At 38.2% G+C, this 18150-nt stretch overlaps 3 protein-coding genes across 5 annotated transcripts; 1 reads left to right on the forward strand and 2 right to left on the reverse strand.

Annotated features, from left to right (window-relative positions):
- Window positions 1-457: 457 nt before the first annotated feature.
- LOC103930778 (transmembrane 9 superfamily member 11) lies at window positions 458-3300 on the reverse strand. The gene is made up of 2 exons (XM_018643386.2): window positions 3070-3300; window positions 458-2850 (listed from the first exon to the last, which is right to left on the reverse strand). Exon 2 carries the CDS (start codon window positions 2827-2829, stop codon window positions 856-858), a length of 1974 nt encoding a protein of 657 aa, XP_018498902.1. The 5' UTR covers window positions 2830-2850; window positions 3070-3300; the 3' UTR covers window positions 458-855.
- Window positions 3301-4845: 1545 nt separating this feature from the next.
- On the reverse strand, window positions 4846-10024 carry LOC103949129. 3 transcript variants are annotated; one of them, XM_048584634.1, is made up of 8 exons: window positions 9528-10016; window positions 9229-9359; window positions 7006-7948; window positions 6466-6557; window positions 6277-6351; window positions 6071-6132; window positions 5929-5998; window positions 4846-5747 (listed from the first exon to the last, which is right to left on the reverse strand). In XM_048584634.1, exons 1-8 carry the CDS (start codon window positions 9703-9705, stop codon window positions 5364-5366), a joined length of 1935 nt encoding a protein of 644 aa, XP_048440591.1. In that variant the 5' UTR covers window positions 9706-10016; the 3' UTR covers window positions 4846-5363. The 3 variants fall into 3 exon arrangements, with proteins under 3 accessions (XP_048440591.1, XP_048440592.1, XP_048440596.1); XM_048584639.1 differs by having other exon boundaries at window positions 5605-5747; window positions 6071-6154; window positions 9528-10024; XM_048584635.1 differs by lacking the exon at window positions 9528-10016 and having other exon boundaries at window positions 7006-8315; window positions 9229-9365.
- A 6326-nt stretch (window positions 10025-16350) lies between these two features.
- Window positions 16351-16940, forward strand: LOC103930776. The gene has a single exon (XM_009340150.3). It carries the CDS (start codon window positions 16433-16435, stop codon window positions 16823-16825), a length of 393 nt encoding a protein of 130 aa, XP_009338425.1. The 5' UTR covers window positions 16351-16432; the 3' UTR covers window positions 16826-16940.
- Window positions 16941-18150: the final 1210 nt, after the last annotated feature.

Below are 18150 nucleotides of genomic sequence, written 5' to 3' on the forward strand. Positions count from 1 at the left end.
TGCTAAATATTCAACTCTTGCACATGAACATTAAATCTTTCATATGCAAGTTGCCCTTGCACCGCACGCCCAAACGTCATATACATATACATATACATATACACAAATGCTAATGGACACATCAAAATTGCCCGCAGGCACCTGGATGCAATTTTTTTTTTTTTTTAACTTTCCGATGCGAGATAACTCTTCACATCCTCACAAACATATATTTACGAGTGTGAGAAACTGAGAGTGGTAAAAGGAAGTAGTGGAGTCGAAAATTGTGCTAAGCTTACAGGAGAGCGCCCATAATTGGACATTGGGCTCCTGCGTAATTGAGAAGCTGAAAGATGTAGCACTTTTCGAACGATGAAGCTTACTCCAATCTCGTTTAATACTAAATACTCTTAGCCACTTAAACTACGATCCAGACCCTGATTACTCGAGACTTGTATGTCAAGGTAGCGATAAAAAAAAAAAAGAAGCATATGACATTAATAAAACGAAACCAGATTGGCTCCAAACTGAAAATAAACAAGTCTAAAACCATACAAATCAAATCAAGTACTGGATGATTATATCACTTTACCATAAACTAGAATGTATCCCTCTTTCTCTCACTCTATCCTCTCCTATTCGCCAGAATGCAAATAACGTCGGTATCGAGCTACAATCGATGCTGTGATGTTCATCTATTAAAGAATTTAGCAAAACTGGACGAATTATTGTTATTACAACGAACTAAGTTCCCTAACATGATAAAATGAAAAGTAACATATAATAGAACATCTGTAAAAGTTTGCACTCTTTCTTCCCTAAATGATCGCCGCTAACTCTTCTTCAAGTGCGAATCTTTGAGTTGTTAAACGTTCTTCAGTCCAGCTTCACCGAAGAGAACAGGTAGTGCACGAACCAGAATGAAGAGAGGAACCCGACTGTGCCTGTGGCAAGCATGATCGCCACAACCATGAAGAGCGAATACCCCAAGTAAAGAGTTGCAGAGACAGGTCCACTCAGGCTCTTGAGATCAAACACAAGGTAGTTTATGGAGTACAGGAATATGTATATGGCAACCGAACCAGAAGCAAAGAATGACTTCCACCACCATTTCCAATCCTCCACACAAAGATGCATGTAGGTTAGAACCAGAGATACCTCAGCACAAACCACAACAAGAAGGATCAATACGATCAAGAGAAACCCAAACACATAATAGACACGGCCCATCCAAATGCTGGACATGATAAAGAAGAGCTCAATGAATAGGGTGCCAAAGGGGAGAGTGCCAGCCCCAAGAACCAACAGCCAGGATGGGTATTTCTGTGCAGGGATTTCCCTGGGAATTTGATTGGTTCGAACTGGGTACTCGATGTGAGGTGCCTTGGCCCCAAGGTATCCACCAACAAGAGTAAGGGGAACGGAAATGCAGAACCACAGCAAAAGGAGAATCACAAAGATAGAAAATGGAATGGCTCCTGTGCTGTGACTACCCCACAATAGGAAATTCAAAGTAGTCAGAATCAAAAAGGCAATTCCGGGGAAGAAACAAGCAACCTTCCATGAGACCGAGACCCATCCCCTTTGATCTCCACAGCCAATTGTCCTCCAAAGACGAACAGCAACATAACCAGCTGCAACACCAAGGATCATAAAGAAAAACAGCATCCCTGTGATAAGTGTCCCACGAGAAGCAGGCGACATGAACCCTAGAGCAGCAAAGAGTATGGTCACCACTGCCATCCCAAGGATCTGAACCCCATCACCAACCATTATACACAACAGGGCAGGGTTGCTTGGAGCACGGAAAACATCCCCTACAACAAGCTTCCAGCCAGACAACTCCTCATTCATCTGTGCTTGAGCCTCTTTGTCAAGCTCTTCATAACGAGTTAGATCCCGCCGAACAGTTCTCAAAAAGATCACAAGGACAATACCAGCAAGGAAAGTAATCACCATCAGAGAATTGAGAATAGAGAACCAATGGACTTTGGCTCCCTCCATCTTCAGATAAGCATCCCACCGTGAGGGCCACTTGATGTCACTTTCCTCAAATTCCACCTCATAAGTGAATACAACCGACTGCTTTTCATTAATCGGCATTGCCACAGTGGTGGGATCACAAAGGATCTTAGCAGGGTACTTTTCATACATATTCAACTTCTTCACAGAATCCACATTGTGAACAAAACTGCAAGGTATCACCTCAAACCCAACAATGATATAACCGGGCTCATCTGAATCTGATTTAGCAATTGTTGGGATCACCTCCGCCCCCTCGCCAGTACCCATCACACGTGCTACATTGGGCTCTTCATACTTATGAACAAGCACCTTAAACTTCAAATGGTTAAACACGTAGTACACATCCTTAACCTTAATTCCCACAGGATACCCAGTCCACCGCAACAAAAATCCCTCCTTCTTGGTATATCGGATTGCAGGCAAATTATCAAGAATCAGATTGACCTGATACATCTCATCAATCCTCTTCTTCAAGAGACTGAACTGATCCGCTGACAACGGATCCGTCTGACACAAGAAGATCTCAGTCTCATTGGTATGCATCTTAAATCGATATGGAGAGCTCTCAATGCGGTCCCCCATGAGGAACTCACCGAGATTCTCGGCACTGTCCTTAACACCATCTGGGGGCTGACAAAAGGGGAGACTGTAATAGCTATAGGGTAGCTCGGTATCAATGGAAGTCAGAGAATTCACTTTCACCCCTAAGTTGTCCCCAACAAGGTACTTGTGAGGGTAACTACCCGGAAGGTAAAACCCATATCCGGATTCAAAAATCAACAAAATGGTAAACACCCAGATCGTAAATCGACCAGAAACGTCCATTCTTCAATGTTTGAGTCAGATCTGGGAGAACCCAGAAGAGAAAATACGCAATAAAAACAAAAAATCAGCACATTTTCCATATGGGTTTTCGAATTCAACCAAAATTCCATCACAAAAGCTAATCAAAACTATAACTTTCAAAGCACTCAAGATCTACAAAACAACCAAATAAACAGCAAAAGAACTAAAAATTCCATCTTTTTATTTACCCATATGAAGTGAGGAAGGATCTGCACTGACCTTTATTGGAGTGCCAGGCATGGACGACCTGGAGAGCGCGTTCTGAGAAGTGGAGCAGCAGAGCGAGATCTTGAAGCTCCGCAAATCTGATGGGTTTTTTGGGATTTTAGGAAGGAAGACGAGACAAATGCAAGTGAAGGGATTATGGGGTGCAAATTTTATATGGGTGGATTTTCTTCAGAAGAGTGCCAAACTTTTTCTTGACGGATCTCCGCTCTCCATTTGGATTTAAGTTGCCATTTTAATTAATTAAATTTATGTCATTTTCCTAGAATTGCCATTTTGCCTAATTTTTTCCTCGATGAGACTTTTATTTTTTCTTTGTTTTGTCACGTTTATTTATTTGAGAACGTTGTTGTTAAGTCATTAACACGCCCGTTGGTCAAAGTTTAGTTTGGTTTGAGGCACCACCATATTCAATTTAGGACTTTCTACGTATTTGAGTTTCGCTTAATCAACAAAGTCGCTTCTTTCTTTGAAAAAAAAAAAACACATCAGTTAAAGAGCTTAGAAATCAAATAAAGAATAAGGTAACATTGTTTTTGTTTTCCAAAAAAATTGCGTAAGAACAATTTAGAAAAAAAATAACTTACTTATACGATCTATATCTTTTGGTTAAAGTATGCACATAATTGAATAATTGACAAGATGTTACGTCATTTAATGACTCGATTTGATATTTCTCTATTCATAAAGTTATGAGGTAATTTCATTATACTTCGTCGCAACTTTCTTCAATACATTAGACGATTTGAAATATACTCTCGATTGTTAGGTCCAATTTGAGACTTGTGGTAGTACTTGATAGAAAGTAAATGATATTAGTAAATCATACTCGTGCGTGTTGTTCACGGACAACGACTTCGATAAACTCCAATATTAAATGGCCAGGAATCAAGCACTAGGATTCATGAGTTGGTCAATGGATTTGAGGTTGCCCGTCAAGCAGGTTACCATCTCTTCGGAAAAATAAAACTAACAGAATAATACATAACATATAATTGAACCCCTTTTCACGTTTAGATAAAGAGAAGCGGTAAGGAGACACCTAAAAATGGTGCTTTTTGTGGTTTCTTTGTCACATCATGTTTTTTATATAATGTTTTATAATATTAGTATGAGAATTGACGTTAAATGTAAAGTGACAAAGAGTTCATAAAAAGTCAGACTTTTTATGAATCTCCTTAGTATTTGCTAAACTACTAAGATCTACGAAACAGAGGATTTGATAGAATGAGCCTTTACTAACTGGCCTAAACAAGAAAACGTAGTCATCTTCCATATTTTATACGTTCTGCTCTCTTATTGTGTCAAATTAGATGGTTGATGTTATTATTTCATGTGCACATCTCACGTGTTAATGGAATCCCAAATTTGGTGCACCATATGATTGCTTGCAAGATAATTCAGCGGAAAATGGGTGAAGAGTATTCCATGAACTACGGCTGTCAAAACCAGCCCCCGAAGAAGGAACCGGAAAAATACTTCCCAACCTGGTTTCGATATCCCTTCTTCGTGTCTCCTCATTTGTGGCACATTTACGTAATGATAATCGAAATCAAAATGCGGAACTGAATTTCGATTACAGATTAGTAAACGAGTCATTAGTGCATCACAAGAGAGAGAGAGAGAGAGAGAGAGAGAGAGAGAGAGAGAGAGAGAGAGAATGAACCAGGGATAGTAAAAGCCAGGGCAGAGAAATTCCTCTCAAGAAGAAGACATAAACCCCCACATGGTGGCTTTGTTGCAAATTGCAGGAACGCTTTGAATCAGGAATAAAGACAGAAACCCCACATGGTGGCTTTTGATGGTCACCATGCCACATGCTTTATTTTCAATGATAAAAATTGAAATGTACAGATCTATGGTGAATAAAAAACAACTCTTAAGTTAATATTGATGATAATACACATGCATATGCAGATTTAGAACAAGAAGAAGCAAGCAATTATAAATTAAAATTAACTTAACCTGAGGCACCTAATCCCCTCAACTTCGGTAGCCTGACTGAAGCCAGAGGGTTGACAATACCTTGTGAATCTTTCCCCAACCCCATGCCTCCAACAAACCCCATTTTCGCCATCATCTTCAATCCAAATCCTTTGGTATGCTTTTCGAAATATCCAACTCTTTCACTCTGAGTTTGAGAACTCTGAGCCTGAGATCTTTTTACCGGGATATTATTTGCTGGGGGTGTTTTACCGACTGGGATCTCAACGGGGGTGGAGAATTCCACACCCAAGCCAAGTGATTTAGGCCGTTGGATCACTTCAATGGGCGCAGCCATACCTTGTCTATCTTTTCCTAAGCCACCTTCGACTGTATCCCATTTTAGCCAGCATTTTTGATCCAAAACCCTTAGTGTGTAGCTCAAAGGAACGATATTCAGTTGACTCAGCAGCAACCTTGTTTTTACTTGCTTCTATTGAGTCAACAGTTAAACTCTCAGCCGCTGATTGCATTACGCCACTTGACACAAATGATACTGGTGTATTAGCATATGAATCCATATTCCCACTGCCACGTTTGGCTGAGGTCTTCGGTGTCTTTCTTTCGCTGGATTGTTTAGATTCCGGTGTCTTAAAATCAATTCCTTTTCCAATTTTCCTTGGCCTGTTTTTGTCTCTACCAGGCTCAACAACAGAGAAATCAGCATCCTCCATGTCAGCTCCAATCAGCTGAAATATAGAAAACAATCACTGAATTTTGCTGCACATGCATACGTAGAGGATCGAAGTATATAGTGATTATATTTTAGAGCAGTACAAAGAAGACAACGAGAAGCACAAAATATGAAAAATGCAGAGCCAGACCATACGATACACTAATTGTAATTTGTAACCATGAAACGTGATTAACCTTTTCAAGACGAAGTCTATCACTTGCAGATGCAATGCCAGTGTGTTGTGTCTGCATCACTGTCACAAATCTGGGAAAGGAAAAAAACATCAACTCCATGTTTTCTTTGTTTAACTATAATTCACGAAACAAAATTATTTACCTCTTCTTGCCAGATCCTTGGCAGGAACTCCTCAGGCGATACATTGCGGCTAATTGCTGAACCTAAAATATCCAAAAGCACTAACTATCAAAGAAAGGTTAACACTTGATGGACATGAAGTGACCACAGAAAGTGCAAAAGGTAAAACTATGAGGATCAAATAAGTTACAAACGGAAAATTGAAGAGATCAATCGAAATTCCATACCTGGGAACAATCCCGGGAATGCATAGGCTGAAAAGAAAACATATCTACTCCATCCAAAACAATTTGCTCCATTTTCTAAAATAGAAAAGAACAAAGCTGTCATATAGTCCAAATATAAAGCATTGCACGATATATCTTCCGTGAGTGTGCCTGCACACAACTTCACACAAAACAACAAAGCAGTATAGCCAGATTTATTTGCTCAAGATGAACGCCTCGGCACAGCATTCTCTCCTTACGCTTTACAGCCATCATTTCTTTACGATGTTTCTTTTTTGTCCCTGAATGGAAAGTCAGTTAGAAGTTAGAACAATAGATAGCATGAGCCAAAGGCATGAATGACAATCCACCTAAAAGAATAACAATATCATACAGGAATCCTGTTTTTGATAAACAGACAGTCCTCAGACATTTATTACCCCATGATATGTGGGCAAATTTGCCCACACAGTCATTCAAATTGAGATCCTAAGTTCATAACTATCCACTTCTCATCATACTCATCAAAGGATACTAGGGATACTAGAAACTATGGATATATGAGAAAGCTCATTTGCTTCCCCAACTGAAAAGAAAAAGCACTTAAATGTAAAAAGTTTTTAATTGCTGAAATTCATTACGAACTTGGCTCTGCTGTATCATATCCCCTTCATGGAACAGACACATGTTAACCAAGTTAAACATATGCAAGCAGCTTATAAAGATAAAGATATCTTAGCAATCTTATACCAGGAAAATGTCTTGAGAATTTACTCCTTTGAGCTTCTGCAGGCCAAGACTGAGGAAACTTGGCAACAGGTTTCTTTTTGGAATAATTTCTTGTATCCTTTACAAGCATTAGGTCATCTATAGCCAAAGACCGAGCATGTCTTTCAGTCACATTGTATTTCTTTTGTGACTGGACCTTCTTCCTACCATACTCCCTAGATGCATCCTGAAGAGCAATTCCGCCCAACTTCTGCAAAGTCTCATCAAAGCCCTTCCTCAAAGAGCTATTCTTATCCGGCTCATCCAAATCCTGTTCCACCAAAAATTTGGAACTTAAGATGTTGTAACTACCACCAATTCCCACTAAATAATCGTCTGCAACCTCGTCATCTACATCTGAATCACTATCAGACAAGTCTTCAGAGTCTTCACTTTCAGAGGATCCAAGTCGTTCTCCAGACTCAGAAGAGCCTGAGCTTCCTTCATACAGTGACTCTCCATTTTCATCTTCTTCACTTTCTTCATCAGAAATATCTTGGGTGTATAATCTCATGCCACCAACTGACAAAAAGCCTGAGTTCTTCTTGGGCGACAACATCTCTGTTGTCATCTCTTCAGCCATCTCATCATCGCCAACTTCACAATCCATCCCGTCATTGGCATCCATATGTTTCTCAGAAGATTGCAAGTTAAAACATGAATCTTCTGGCTCTTCCATTTGCTTTGAGGAATCTTCAACATCACTTGGGGTTTCCTCAAGTTCATCAGAGAACCCTAGCCCTCTATGAGAGCTTTCACCTAACACAAAACTTGAACCGTAGTGATAAGTAAATTCTACTTCATTGGGGCTTGACGGTTGTGTTTGGTCGCCATGAGCTAAAATTTGGGTATCCTTGTAATCAACTAAAACCAAGGGGCACGACTCATACAGTATCTTTATCTGCATCACTGCCATTGCGTAATTCTGAATAGAAACCCTCCTGTTCAAAACCAAAGCATATCCAAACTACACGAATGCAGAACCAACGCTCCTACTTAATTGTTAACAAAAAAAAGAATATCCAATGCATCAATAATTTCACATATTATCTCCGTACACATTCTCCAAAGTGACCAAAACAGAACCTCAAACATCTCACCACATTTAACAAGTGCATATGTTATGCTTCAAACATTGCTTGCCACTGGCGGATGCATATAGGGACCCGGGGGGTCCCGGGACCCTTCAGAAGCCTGAAGAAACACTTGTGATCGACCATCGGGACCCTCCAACAATTTGGGCAGGTGCAGTGGAGAGGCTTGTTGCCTCCATGGATGTGCAGGCAGCAGTGCTTATAAAAAAGGAGAAGACGAGGTTTTTAATTTTGGTTTTAAAAGACCTAGCCAAAACGACAGCGTTTTTGAGCCAGGTCATTATACAAAATTTTAAAATTAAAATATCTCTGTTTTCTCTGAGAACCCCAGTCTTTTCCAGTATCCCCAAATTATATTTAGGAACTCCTAGCCCCAATCGTCGCAACCTTCCAACTTTAAACCCAAGTTACCCTATTCCCCACCACCATTTGCCATTCCACTACCTTTAGCTGCCTAATTTTATTTCTTCCAAATTCATATAAGTTTTTTAATCCTAGACTCTATTCCGAACTCCCAATTAATAATATATATGTTACATTAACAAATTTTATCTTTGCAGAGCCACTAATTGCGTTAGGTTGCTGAGAAGAATTTGTTGGTTTTATTACCTTTGAGATTATTCTTGATTTATTCAATGAACCAAATTCAATAGAAAATAGTGATATTGAATCAAATTAGTCTAATATTTTTTTTCGAACTTTTATATTGGGACCCGCGATCTTGGAATCCTGGATCCACCACTGTCGCTTGCAAGGACTTAAATTAGCAATATACGAAAAACTTCCCCACGAACTAACTATTGTTCAAACAAAGAACAAAACTTTCGATGAACTATAATTTACACAAGCAACAGCATGAGGAAAGTGTTAACTGCTTAAGCTTAGTCATATTTTATTCACTACAAGCACAAAATGCTAGTAACTAAAATTTCCACACAACCCAATCCATTCAAATAAATATTTTTTCGAAAAATCAATTTAAATCTCAGATCATACAGCTAAAAATGTATTTGGTACGACAAAATACAACAAAAAAAAAAAAGAAGACATTTTCTCTTTTATTGAAAAAATAAATATATCAGGAAGAAGCTTTTGAGCCAATAGGACATACCTGAAATTCAACAGACGGGTATTGGTACCCTATAGCAGTAACATTAGATCTCCGAGAATCACTTTTCGACCCAGAAGCTGCTTTTGCTACAGATTTCGTCGCAGATTTGTTGCTCGAACTCGGATTTTTCCCTGAAATTCAAAATCCAACAAAAGTTTGAATTGTTCCAATAGGGAAACAATATCGGCTCTAATTGAATAAAAAATATCCACTTCAAATCTCAGTCTCCTTTATTTCCCCGGAAACCAAACAGAAAATTAGCAAACTACGATCGTTTGATATGAAGAGATAGGAACGACCTCGCTGAGCGGTTTGAGGGGATGACCAATCAGATAAAACGCCGCCCTCCACGAGCAGACCTCCTCGAAATTTGAATTTTGACGACGACGATGGCGATGCTCTTCTCCTACCGCTGCTCCAATTTAAGTTGCTGCTGTCGTTGCTGTTGGGTCTTCTTCTTCCTCTGCATCCAGCCATGGCTGCGCTCTGAGCTTTTGCGCTTTTGCCGCCACACAGAGAAGGTCTGATGAAAAATAATGAGAGTTTCTGACCTGCAGTCCAACGGACGCGTGCGGTTCTATCCGCACCGTTGAGGAGGATGAACCGGTCGGTGGCTTCGTGGCTGCGACTGGTCTTTTTTTTTACCTCTCACCCCCGATAATTTCAGTAATTTTGTTCGATTGATCTAATTTCACGGTCGAAAATTAAAAAAATTATGTAAGAAGTAAAATGGATGCGTGGATATCACCTCTTCTTTTTTTTTTTTTTTTTTTTTTTTTTCTTCTTCTTCTTCTTCTTCTTCAGGTGGGAGGGTTGGAAGATGCAGTAGGAAAATGCTTAGCTTCAGAATCTTAAGATGATGGATACGGTGGCCCAAGCTCAAATGGTTCAAACATTGACCCAAGCCCAAACTTAAGTGGTCCAAAACGTGATTCGAGCCCAAAAACAGTTTGCGAACTATGTTTGGAGTTAGGGTTTTAGGCCCTGCACTGAGTCTTCCGATACGTCCGAGTTGCACCCCTACAAGTTATTATCTCTTCCACATGGCATTATGAAGCCCACCTAGGCTTTTCTTTGGTGTGATGTATGGTGTGATAAATGATATGTGTATGTCATGTCAGTTAATAAGTTTATTTCATTGAATCTAAGTTTTATGCTCCAATTCACACATCATGTTATATACAATATGTTTTATAGCATCAATTTTTTTTACCTCTCACACACCCATCTTAATTTTCAGCCTTCAGATTGAATAAGTTGTAGAAGATCAATTGAGAAAAATTAATAAGAGTGTGTAAGAGACGAAAAAAAAGTATGTGAATAACACTACTTTACAAAAATGTTGGATTCCCAACATTACTCTACCAAAACGGAATGACCTAACCGGAGAAAGAAGGTTTACCAAGAAGAAAGAAATATAATGACAAATTGATGCATTAAACTCTATTCAAAACAAAATTTAGAAGTCTACTATGGTCTATATGTATATATTTTTTTTCATTTATAAATGAGATGTCTTATGTCACATCCTGGTTTGGATGGGACCACTTCTAGGGCCCGACTCCACCGTAGCACGATATTGTCCGCTTTGGGCCCCCAGCATACCCTCACGGTTTTGTTTCTGGGAACTCACACGAGAACTTCCCAATGGGTCACCCATCATGGGAGTGCTCTCGCACGCTACTCGCTTAACTTCGGAGTTCCAATAGAACCTGAAGCTAGTGAGCTCCCAAAAGGCCTCGTGCTAGGTAGGGATGAGAATATACATATAAGGATCACTCCTCTGGGTGATATGGAATGTCACAATCCATCCCCCTTAGGGGCCCGACGTCCTCGTCGGCACACATCCGGCCAAGGATTGGCTCTAATACCAAATTGTCACATCCCGGCCCGGGCGGGACCACTTCCCGGGCCCGACTCCACCGTAGCATGATATTGTCCGCTTTGGGCTCTTAGCACACCCTCACGGTTTTGTTTCTGGGAACTCACACGAGAACTTTCCAGTGGGTCACCCATCATGGGAGTGCTCTCGTGTGCTACTTGCTTAACTTCGGAGTTTTGATGGAACCTGAAGCCAGTGAGCTCCCAAAGGCCTCGTGCTAGGTAGGGATGATAATATACATATAAGGATCACTCCCCTGAGCGATGTGGGATGTCACATCTTAGGTTTCATTCTCGTTAAAAGCGGGTCAAATCAAATTATTGTGGCTTACTCGTTTTGTGACTTAGCCCAAGTGCCACCATCCTCTTAGTGTAAATATACCATTGCATTAATTAAAAAAAAAAAAAACAAAAATTCAGAAAAATTAAGATATATGATTTGGAATGTCCCCATTAGATATAAAGGAATGATCAAGCTCACCAATATGATCATGCTGTGATAATTCCCCTTTTGAGTGGTGAAGTGGACCACTGCCTAGCTGGAGTACCTAAGAAAATTTGGTACTTGGGAAGGTGGAACTTAATAAAGATTATATATATTGAAGGTCTTACCAATAATCATCAGTTGGTTACACATATAGTGGTTAGCGTTTGAGGGTTGTTTGATTGAATCTTTTCTTGGCTGTCTTTGGTTGCCATTTAATGGCGCAAAGTTTTAATTAATATTTATAAGCAAATGCAGTTGGAAGAAAAGGAAAAGAACCTCCCATGAATTAAATAGATGCGACCACAGGCGGGCATGCATTGGCCATATACGTGTATAAATTTGGTAGAATTGGTACATATTAGCTTATATTTTGCCTACTTTATTAACTGGAAAGCTTTTTCCCTGGCGTGACTAGTTGTGCAACTGGAATCTGCATGTTGACTATGCGGATTTAGGGTAGGGGAAGGACTTGCATGCATGCATTTTTCTGGATGATATATAGAAGATGACCAGTGACAAAGCTATGAATTTTTTGGGGAGGGGTGAAATATAAAAAGGTAAGAGGTTACATAAATGTAGACAACTAAATCTCTTTAGATATATAGTAGACAATATTAATGTCAATAATAATTTATCAATAAAAACAAATTACAATTGTTATTGGCAACATTTCATGTTGTGAAAACGTCGCATAATAGACTCATTATCAATAAAAGCAAAAATATATCTCTCAATTTAAATAACCATGTTATCCTTCAACCATTGATCTCTCATTTTATTATTCAACGGTGTTTTCACAACAGTTATAGTAAAAAATGTTCTTTCCACTGAAGCAGTTGCAACCGGTAACATAAAAACCAATGTAAAAAACTTGTACACTAACTTATAGTTTTCACAACTCTCGAAATTCACCAAAAATATCACTATTTTTTTTTTAATGATGAAAAAGTACTATGCATCTTCATAATTGCTTATGAGGTGAAATCTAGTTTCACCACATTACAAAGTCCCAAAAGATACGAGTTTAGTCAGCCACGTGGGTTTAATTTTAAACCAGAATGCTATCTGGTTCTTCATATTCTTATCAATCTTGGCTTCTCCGGAACGCTTAGCTTCCCTCTGTTTTCCCTATAAAAAATCATTGAAATTTTGTAACTTTCTTTTTGCTCGTCGATTTGACAAAAGGTTTTCGCCTACAGATTTAGTGAGTCGAGCCAAACAAGTTTAGGTAAAGGATTTGGACATGCAATCAGGTTTGGAATTTTATTTTTTTAATTCGGGATTTTATACAAACTAGACTTTAATCTCATGTTTCAAGTGTTCTTTACTTCAATCGTGTCATTTGGAGGTTCAATCAAGATGAAAAAGCCAGCTTGGAGGAATTCAGGTAAGCTATAAGATTATATATCGTTGTTTTCAAGTTTTGGAGAGGAATTCAGGTAAGCTATGAAAGCCTTTGAAGCTGGGCAGTGGCTTGTCTTGAAGGTTGGAACTTGGAGGGGAACGGTGAAGGCGCAAAGAGGGAATCTGGGCAGTGGCTTGAAGGTTGGCTTATCTTCTTGAGCTGGTTCGTGGGGGCTCCAATAAGGTTAATTTGGAAGAGTGGTCCCCATACGTCAATCTTATTTATTTATGTTTTTCAATGAATAGAAACGACATCGTTCTACTTAGGGGGTTTTCTTTTTTTTTTTCTACGTCCAACACGACGTTGTTTGGCACACGACGCTGTTTGGCTTGGGGTTTTCAGAAAATTGAATTGCCACATGCAACGCCTGAGCAACAGCAGCAAAAAACAGGGGTTCATTTCGGGTGAGAGGAGGGGCGGATACTTACTCTTGGGCTTCATTTCCGGCGAGGGGAGGGGCAGTCGCCACTCCTTGCCCCTATGTAGCTTCGCCACTGAAGATGACGATATGTGTAAGTCTCTCTCAATGGAATATTGTGTTATTAGTTTAAAACGTCTGGATATATCTTGTTACATATCAATTTTCTTTTAGGGTGGGGGAATTTTCTGGTGTAACTGCGTTTAGTATATGTAATACACAAATATAAGTATATCCACTAATTCTATATTCCAATATAAACTATTTAGGCTTGTTTGATTTTATTGTTTTCAGTCATGTGAGCTTGCATACGGATTATGCAATATTTTGTTGAAGTGAGTTATTTTAGCAGTTTGTGCGACTTTTGTCTATTTTAGTTGACATTTTTGAAATTGTTGTTTTTAAAATCATGTTGATATTTGTGTATTGTACATGTTTTTTATATGTATTTTTTCAAGGAATATCGATGATCTGATAAATTATAAATTCTGCATATATATATTATATTATGATATGTAAATTAGTAACACTGTATAATATTATTATGACATATGAGATGGTAACACGCCGTAACCCTAGTATATGTATCACAACTACGTGATTCTCCGTTCTGCAAGTCCAACATAGCATGTAGCTATAGGTATGGTATGCATGCCCAATTACTCTCTCTGCCTTTCTTTTTTCTCCACCCCTTCAGTAAATTGCATTTACTATTTCCTGCTAAGATTGTCAATCGTGATGCTTTGACATCACCTTTCCAATGCTCACATGGGTTGCTTAGAGTCTCACATGATAGTGCAGAAGTATCCGTCCATTTGTTGCTGCATGCAACTTGGTTCCCAGACCCGATCCCAAATGCTGTTTTCCTTCTGACATCAGAAAATCTTAGCCGTTGATTATTATTTCTTTAATATCTTTAATTAGTTCTTAATCCCAAGCAACAATACAATACTTTAGCCGCTGTTGGTGTCGAATCCAAAGGAATCAAAGTGAATGCATGTGCTTTAATTTTCTACAAGCATCCGTTTTCTTTTCTTTTTCTTTTTCCATTTTTTGGTCAACAACTTTTACAAGCATCGTACATACATTAGAATTGTTTAAGAAAGATCGCGTAATATTATAATTCACTCACATTACTGTACATTTGCTTATAATTTATTGTTTACTCATATTATAACACGCGAATTAATTAATATAACGAATTTTTCTAGACATACTCCCATTTCAACGTAATACATGTGTCAAATTCAAGCCACACAATTTCTCATTAACACAAGTCAATAGCTCCACGAAAGTTGATCTTTCGTCTTGAGAAGTAATGCAGATAGCCACTTAATCCCACAAATTGCCAAAAAATTGGTTTTTAGCATGATTGGTGAACAAGATAGTTTATAGGATCAACACCATTCTAGCAATACGGCAGCAATATATAGTATACCAAACACATGCACAAACAAGTACACAGATAAATAATTGATAAGCTAATCCTCGCCTCACGCCTCACATATATGATGAGTTTGGGTTTAGGGTGACCTAATTAGAATTTTAGTTTTTCAAAGTGTGTATAATCACATTACCACATGATGTTACTAGAGACTCATTTGAGTCTGCTTAGGTGCATATACGTTCATAAACATTTATAGCATAAACAAGGTGAAACTGTAATTAAAATCCCAAGTACTAGGTACTTTTGAGTAATGACACATGCTTTTTTAGAAAACACTTATATCACATGGACGTACCTTCAAATTTTGTTGCTAAATGCATACATAAGTTACTTTGGTTATCTAAAAGCATCTTCAAAGGAAGAGCAAAAAAATTCATATAAGCAATAACAGTAAAAAAGGCAGCAATTAAGATAAGTAGACTTAAAAGAGTCCACATCAGCAATTACAATCATAAAAAGTAAATAGTGTAATAAATCATAATTTAAATTTAACATATAGGGTGAAGAACACTATATAAAAAAAAAAAAAAAAAAAAAAGAAGAAGATAAATGTGCCACACAAGCCTTCAAATGTAAATTTTATTTAAAATTTGATTTTTTCTTTGGAGATGATCTAAAATATTTTAACGGCTTAACCCTTCCCAAAGAACTAACAATACACACTAATTCACGCGCTATGATACACATGAACAATATAATTGATACTAATTCATAATTAGATACACGTTTTTTTTATTATCATATATGTCTTATAATACAAGTAGACTAATAATACCATATAACGGGTAACTCAGTTACACCTAACTAATTTAGAGTATCTAATTAATTTCTTGTTAGTAACTTCAGTCCCCAATTTCTCTCCCAACTCGTACCTAAATTTCAACTCAAGCAGGCCCACATGGAGAAGTGCATGCCAAAAATTAACTCAGACTATGACCAACCCACAACACACGGCTTGAACGCTTGATTTACTGCCGCATATGCTCATGCATCACGGAAAGAAATCATTTATAGATCTCTTTCATCAAAGCTATCAAATCAAATGATTCGAATTTTTAAAATTTAATTAAACGGTTAAAAATAGAACTAATTTTTATAAATCATAATAATTTTAACTGTTGTACCAAATTTTAAGGGCCTATATCACTTGATTTGGTGATTTTGATGGAAGAGATTCGGAGAGTATCTCTTTCCATACATCACACCCAGCAACCCAGGTAGGAGCTAACCGACAAGAGATTCTTTAGTGTAACCGTTACACATGATATTATACCACGTATTACCATACAAATGGTGGGATATGTGTACTAAAAATTAATAACTTAAAAAATAAATTTTCTTACAATTTCTATTAAAACACATGATATACCACTTATGTTCCCAATGAAAAATTTCGCCTAGCCGACAACCAACCGCTCTCCCCCTTTTGTCCTTTTCACCCCTATCCCGTTGTTCTTCACTAGATAACTACCAACAACCCCTTTTCCTATAAATTGCCCCCGTTGCCTCTAAACTTTATTTCTGGACCTGCAACACGTATTCAATACGAATCAATCAACGGATCGCATGGCCGCTGCAGGAGCTGCCGCAGACGGGCTGTTCCGGTGCGTGTACGAGGGTTGCATATCGGGGTCGGATATCGGAGTGGAACGGCGCCCGTACCACCGCAACTGCGGGTGTGCCCTACACAACAAGTCACGTAACAAGCAATGCACCCACGGAGGGCCTAAGAGTAAGAAAGTGTCGTATCCGCTGAGGCGGGCTTGGAGCGAAGGGAACTTGGCTTTGGTGGCTTCCGCCGGTTCTTCCGTGCACTCCTCGCCGTCTTCCTCGCCGGCTCAGCACAACCACGCGGCCGGGAGGGCACATCATCGGCGGAAGTCGCATCAACAATTGGATACCTTGTGTGATGAGAATGAGGAGGATGAGGAGGAGGATATTGTTTTCTTCAAGGTTTGATGTACGTTTGTGATTTGATCATTACAATATGTATACTTACTTTGTTTGATCAATTATTATGGGATAATCAGGTTTTGTAATTAAATCTAATTTTGAGGATATTCAGAGAGGTTTGCAATTTTTTCTGATCACCATCACATCAATGCCATCTTTTCATCTGGCAATCATCGTAATATATGAGATATTAAAAACTTGATCTCGTATTTTTGGTTAAGTTCTGTTTTGAAATCACTAAACAGAGTACTGGGTTCTAATTTGTTTCTACCCAGCTTTGTCAATTTCATTCTAAATTTGCATTTTTAGACTGCAAATTTGAAATCGTGTCCTTTCAAAACCCAATTTGGGGATCTAGCTAGATTTCTGAGTTGAGCTAAGAGCTGTCTTTTACATTTGATGAAATCAGCGTGTGAACGAGTGAGATCAAAATATAATATAACAAGGTCGTGTGTTTTTGTTAGAGGTATCATATAGATAATGTAATTAGGGTAACCCTTCTCAAAATTAATATTTCATTAGAGTTGGTGCCAAAAACGTATAGGTAATTTTTTGTTTTCTTACATGTAATGAGTCATTCAATTCAACATATAAATCATAAGTGAGCATATTTGAATATGTGCACAATTGTGACTTGCAAATAAACCTATTCCAGAGTTTTCTGGTGACTTGAAAATAAAACTTTTTCAAATATTTCCGGAGTTTTTCATTTTTTTACATGTAACGAGTTATTTAATTCAACAAATAAATCATAAGTGATCATATTTGAATATGTGCACAACTGTGACTTGCAACTAAACCTATTTCCAGAGTTTTTTGGTGACTTGAAAATAAAACTTCTTCAGATTTTTCTAGAATTTTTTGTTTTCTTACATGTAACGATTCATTCAATTCAACAAATAAATCATAAGTAATCATATTTGAATTTGTGCTCAATTGTGACTCGCAAATAAATCTATTTCCAGAGTTTTCTGGTGACTTGAAAATAAAACTTTTTCAGATTTTTGTGGAGATTCCTGGATCTAAGATTAAATAATGCATAGGAATTGGAGAGCCGTTAACATAACGAAAGAGTAAACCCTGCAATCATCAGCCTTTGAGTGTACGTGTTTAATTGCCAAATGGTCAATAAAACCAATAAAATACAATGCAAACACGGAAACACCACCACACGTATATAACGTATTGTAGGCTGGATGGGCTGTTTAGTCGGCTGCACCGCCATGTTCAACGGTTCGAAAGACAACTTGTGTTAATATATTATAACAAAAAGAGGAAAAAGAAAACGAACAAACAGAAGAAATGACACACAAAGTGAAATGCCATCCATG

Source organism: the organism of the source record quoted next, unplaced genomic scaffold (assembly GCF_019419815.1).
Source record: "Pyrus x bretschneideri cultivar Hongxiangsu unplaced genomic scaffold, Pyrus_bretschneideri_v1 Contig1, whole genome shotgun sequence".
NCBI classification, from domain to species: Eukaryota; Viridiplantae; Streptophyta; class Magnoliopsida; order Rosales; family Rosaceae; genus Pyrus; species Pyrus x bretschneideri.

What these genes read in the sequence shown, in the direction of transcription:
- LOC103930778 (XM_018643386.2), bottom strand. Translation starts at nt 2,829, where the DNA reads ATGGACGTTTCTGGTCGATTTACGATCTGGGTGTTTACCATTTTGTTG.
- LOC103949129 (XM_048584634.1), bottom strand. Translation starts at nt 9,705, where the DNA reads ATGGCTGGATGCAGAGGAAGAAGAAGACCCAACAGCAACGACAGCAGC. An exon ending in ACCCGTCTGTTGAATTTCAG is followed by an intron (nt 7,949 to 9,228) that starts GTATGTCCTATT and finishes GTTTCTATTCAG; the next exon opens with AATTACGCAATGGCAGTGAT. An exon ending in ATTCCCGGGATTGTTCCCAG is followed by an intron (nt 6,133 to 6,276) that starts GTATGGAATTTC and finishes TGGATATTTTAG; the next exon opens with GTTCAGCAATTAGCCGCAAT.
- LOC103930776 (XM_009340150.3), top strand. Translation starts at nt 16,433, where the DNA reads ATGGCCGCTGCAGGAGCTGCCGCAGACGGGCTGTTCCGGTGCGTGTAC.